Raw genomic sequence first — 5,140 nt, 5'->3', positions numbered from 1 at the left:
TGATATGACAGCTTAACTCTAACCCTAACCCTCTTTGCTCTCTCTGAAGCCATGGGGCTATAATGACAGGTCCCTCTCGTAATAATACCCATGTCTGACTGCTTTTAGGCGAGAGAACTGATTCAAAGGACACAGACGATTGTGACAATTCATCACTATCCGGTGATATTTCCAATACCACAAAATACACCTTTCGTACAAAATTTTACAAGCCCCATCTTTTGTGTCACTCTCAATTATAGGCGTGTCACCTTACTCCATTAGGGAAGCACAGAACCAGTTCCCTAAGCATTTTCACCGGCCAAACCTAAAAAGATGCTGCTCTACTAGTAAAAGAGCCCGGCAAACAAATTTCACAAACAAAAAATAAAAAATAAAACATTACTCCATGAGGTAATATATTGAATAGGGTAAGTAATTTCTTCCCAAAAAAAAAAAATAGGTGCAATAATAAATGTATACTACAACAATGAACAATGTACAATTTATAATTAATTAAATAATTGAAGTAAAAATATTTTTTAACCATTTGCTAGCTTCTAATAATTTCACGTCAATTAATGCGTCAAAGATGTATATATATAGTGAGAGAGCAGAATATGTAGTTGATATTGCATTTTTGCTTTGTTCGTTTGACCCACGACCAACATTAATTTTCCCAAGAGAGTTGGAATTTTGGTTCCTTTTTCTCTATACAACAAGTATGGTTATCTTTTTCAATAGAGGGTTGGAAACCAACTGAAAATAAGAGAGAAAATATTTTATCTTTACATGCTTACAAAAATGTTGGTAAAGATATTGGAAAATTAGTAAACAATTTGAAACGAAATTGGTCAGGAGGGTCTCATGAGAGAATGGAACCCATTTTGGTGCGGCCAATACTGGGGGGGTCTAATCTGCGGTGGGAATCCTGATGATGCTGCAGCAGCTGCAAACAATTGGGGAGGACCGGACTGCCATTGTTGCTCATTTATAGACAATGAAAGATCTCCTCCAATTCGGCCTCCATTGCTGCTGCTCTGATACTGAACCTATCCATTTGTAAAATTCACGTTATTTATCAGTTTACTAAATAATAGCGTTTTGAATAGTAAAAATGAGAGCTTAATTTAAGCTATATATATATATACCCACATGATAATTGGGTGGTGGGGGAAAACTGGGAAGCGTCTGGGTGTCTCCAGGCCTTCTGATGAATTGCCCTTGCCCACATCTTTGCATTTCGTTGGAAGATGGAGATTGAAGGTTAGATCGAGCTAGAAGCTGCATGGTTTCAGATTCGCTGTACCCATCTCTTCTGTGTGCATCCCCCTCAACTCCACACACTTCCTGTTTATAACATGAAAACGTAGAGATTGATGACTGGATAATTAATTTACATATTTGCAGCAATTGAAAAGAAATAAAATTCAATTTGGATACATAGATAGATAAATGAACAACCTTAGGCCTAAATAATCCTCGATTTTGCCAATCAGCTTCGATTAATGGCATGGGAGCCGCATTGCAAGAATCATTCCCCAACGCCAAGCTGTTTTGCTTTGGGATTGAATTGCCCAAACTCAAATCCAGATTGTGGTCTGCAGCATTACCTGAAGATTCTGCACAATATTTCTGTATGAAACAGCTGCCGCGCGCACTGCCAAAACTCATCCAGGTTTTATTAAGTTAATTATATTTACTTAATTACCAGTAGAGTTGAGCTCGTTCTCGTAGATGCTTGGATCAAAGTTGGTGACAGCGTCTTTTCCGTTGCACTTAATTGCAGCTTTATCGTAAGCCCTATCAGAATTTACAAGAAGCTTTAAAATCAAACCAAACATGAGAGTGGTGTAAATATAATCCAAGGAAGAATGAAAAAAATAATTAAGCACACCTTGCCGCTTCAATCTCGGTGTCGAACAAACCCAAATAAACGTATCTGTGTAAAACCAGATTAAGATTGAGAAAATGGCAATTGGAAAAGAAAATGAAGTGAAGAGATATATGGGAAGATAAGGTATACTTTTTGCCTAAAAATTGGCCCATTCGTGCCTCCCACCTTCCACACTTGTGCAAGGTTACCCCACGAAACTTGGAGCTTCCTCTAGGAAATCCGGTGCTTTGTCGGCGAAGTACGTGGACAAACTCTTCCTTGGTGAGATTGCTCATCTATTACAGACACTTCCATTTGTAAATGATATATTTCAATATCCAAAAACAGAAAAGAAGAAAGCAATTCTGCATATCAGAGATTGAACTGTAGGGGATAAAGTAACACTGTTGAAGATAACATAATTTAATAAGCAGCGCAGAAATCTCTCACACACACCTGTTTCAAGTCTTCCTCATAGTCTTCAATGCTGAAATTGATGTCTGCCTCCACTCCCCGGAACTTGATGGCTGCCCTATCATATGCACTGCACACAGATTTTCTTTCCTCTTTCAATCTCACATTTTTCAGAGAAATTTTATTCGCTTTCAAGTTAAAAGAGAGGTAAAAAAGAGGGGGAAGAAGCAAGAGCTCACCGAGCAGCTGCATGTGCAGTGTCAAATCCACCTGCATACACATTTATTCCAAAGCAACCCAACCATCTCATCAGCACAAAAGAAAATTTTCCCATACATATCCTCTCAACAATTTTTTTTTTTTTTTTTTGGACAAAAGAAGAAAATACCATAATCATAAAAATAGTCTTACCCAGATAAACTTGCTTTCCACAATCCCTGCATTAAGCACCCAAAAAAAAAAACAAAGGAAACAAAACACGAAATTATGAGTTGCTAATCGATTTCCAAAAATAGAAACCACACACCCAGAAAAAGAAATTTATGGATCACATGAATAAGAAGACTAACCATATGTGAGACTCCCACCGGCCGGTTCTCCGGTAAAACGTAACGCCGCGATACTGCGAGCTCCTCGACCTCGGGCCACGGCGGCTCTTCTTCAGGGGCTGCGAGACCTCAACCGATTTTCCGGGGCTAAGCGAATCGGATTGGCAAAACTTGACGCCGACCCAGTGAGCCCGAGGGAACGCACCAGCAGAGGCAGTGGGGCCGCCGGCGGCACCTGACGTGGCTCCCGTTTCAGACTCGTCCACCGGGAAGAACTGCCGGGTCACCACCGGTGGCGAGCCATTCTCGGTGAACGAGAACCCGAACAACTTGCTGTTGGTGGGGCGTTTGATCACCCTCCCTGGGTCACAGTCCTGATCGTCGTCGGATCCGTCCTCGATGACCACCGCGGATGAGCTCGAATTCGAGACGGATCCGACCCGTTTTCCCTTGTCATCGTCTCCATCAAACGAGGTCTTCTGCGAAGAGCATCCTTCGGATTCGTCGTCCCGTCTCTGATCAGGCGAGTCATTGAGATCCCACATTTTTTTTTCCTTTTCTCCTTGTCCTCGCTGTGATCTCCGCAGAGCACAAGATTTCTACTCTTCCCTTTTAGCTAAGGACCTTATTGTTTTATTATTCTCACATAAAAACCACAACATAAATATATGGGTAGGTGCGTTTGGTCCCAAAAATGAACAAAAATAAATAAATAAATAAATTCTCTCTTTCTTCCTCAGCAAAGAGGAAGGGGAGAAAAGAAGAAGTGTTGTGGGGAAGAAGAAGTGAAGGTAAAGAAGAAGAGAGTTATGAAGGAAAGAAATGAAACCTAGTACAAAGGAGAGAGAGAGAGAGAGAGAGATGTTCCAAGAGAGTCTTAACTCCCCAATACAGCATAGACGAGGCCAGATTGAGCAAGCTCAGCCGAAAGCATCCCACCCCTCTCTCTCTCTCTCTAACCACTTGCTTCTCTTCCTCTTCTTTTCAATGACTCATTATTCACTCTCTCTCTCTCCGTCTACTACTGCCATTTTATCAATTTTCTTTTTTCAATCATTTTCATAAATTCATTTGTATCAATATCTTGGGCTTCTTTTACTTTGCTTAACCCTACTTTATTTAAACCCTTGTACGACCTTTTACTGTTCTCGTTGATTAGGACAACGATAAGTGATGATCTTTTTATTTTTTATTTTTTATTTTTTCTTATTGGTAGATGAGAAAATGGGAAAGAAATAAAAAGAAAGAACCATCTCTTTCCTTATACAACTTTCCCACGTTAACCAAATCGAAAAGCATGCGCTCTCTCTCTTTCTCTCTCCCTAAATTACCCACTAATGGAAGCGGACAGCACAAGGACTAACGTAGATGGCTAATTACTCAATTACCTTTATTAGCAACGGAAGTAATTATGAATCAATTCACGTCACAAGTCATCTCCATCCCCAACAATTCTTTTTGTGCTTGCTTTTTTCATTTTATTAAAATTTCTCAAGTTTCACCATGTGAAAGAGAGCAGTAAAAATTAAAAGGCTCGAGAGAGGGGCAATATGGGCAGAAGTGGTGTAGAATTATTGTGACTCAAAGGCCAGGGCAGCAAGAGAGAGAGAGATAGAGGGTTTTGGAATTAGAAAAGGGGAAATGGAATAATAGTAGGAAAAGGAAACTCTTTCCAGAAAAGTCCAATCCAAGAGTACGGGAAGAGGGCCACCTTTACCTCTTTCGTTCTTCTTGCGACCAATGGCCTTCCTATGCTGTACCTCGTATTTATGACCCTTTGTTCCCTTACCACTCCCACTTTTTGGCGCGTGCTGTCTACCTGCTTTTTAATGTCATCATTTCACAGCAGAAAATTCCGACTTCAACATTTGATTTCATTGATTATTACTTTAACTTTTTGACACAAATTTCCTGCCAGTTGAAAATTTTCTACATGTCAGTATTCAAAAGTGAAATGTGTACGATTTTTATATATATATTTTTTTTATAATAATACATGTTTTTTCAACGAGAATTGTTTGATTTTTATCTGTTATCAATTTTCTTACGAGAAGAAATAGACAAATTCATCATTCAATCCTATTTGTTCTTAGAAGTTGGTTCTTACAAACCAATTTGGCATTCCATTCTCCCTATCTTTTTCTATTTCTCCCAATTCAGTTAAACTCCTTTCTTTCTATTAATAAACAATTTTCTTTAATAAGAAATTCAGAACTTCTTTAACGTTTATACTATGTCTTATTGATATTCTAAAAAACACAAAATATGAGCTTCAACATTGTTCCAATATTAGAATGCTGCTTGGAAAACGATTCCTTACTGA

At 39.0% G+C, this 5,140-nt stretch overlaps 1 protein-coding gene across 3 annotated transcripts; it reads right to left on the bottom strand.

Moving 5' to 3' along the window:
- Positions 1-739: 739 nt before the first annotated feature.
- On the bottom strand, positions 740-3,828 carry LOC132187593 (floral homeotic protein APETALA 2). Of its 3 annotated transcripts, none has more exons than XM_059601949.1 (10): positions 2,839-3,828; positions 2,681-2,706; positions 2,509-2,539; positions 2,312-2,399; positions 2,006-2,151; positions 1,877-1,921; positions 1,691-1,782; positions 1,444-1,601; positions 1,135-1,329; positions 740-1,025 (listed from the first exon to the last, which is right to left on the bottom strand). In XM_059601949.1, exons 1-10 carry the CDS (start codon positions 3,360-3,362, stop codon positions 834-836), a joined length of 1,497 nt encoding a protein of 498 aa, XP_059457932.1. In that variant the 5' UTR covers positions 3,363-3,828; the 3' UTR covers positions 740-833. The 3 variants fall into 3 exon arrangements, with proteins under 3 accessions (XP_059457932.1, XP_059457933.1, XP_059457931.1); XM_059601950.1 differs by having other exon boundaries at positions 740-1,031; positions 2,042-2,151; positions 2,839-3,826; XM_059601948.1 differs by having other exon boundaries at positions 740-1,031; positions 2,839-3,825.
- Between the last annotated feature and the right edge of the window lie 1,312 nt (positions 3,829-5,140).

This window comes from Corylus avellana, chromosome ca7 (genome assembly GCF_901000735.1).
Source record: "Corylus avellana chromosome ca7, CavTom2PMs-1.0".
Lineage (NCBI taxonomy): Eukaryota > Viridiplantae > Streptophyta > Magnoliopsida > Fagales > Betulaceae > Corylus > Corylus avellana.
This window is presented reverse-complemented; position numbering and strand designations above follow the sequence as displayed.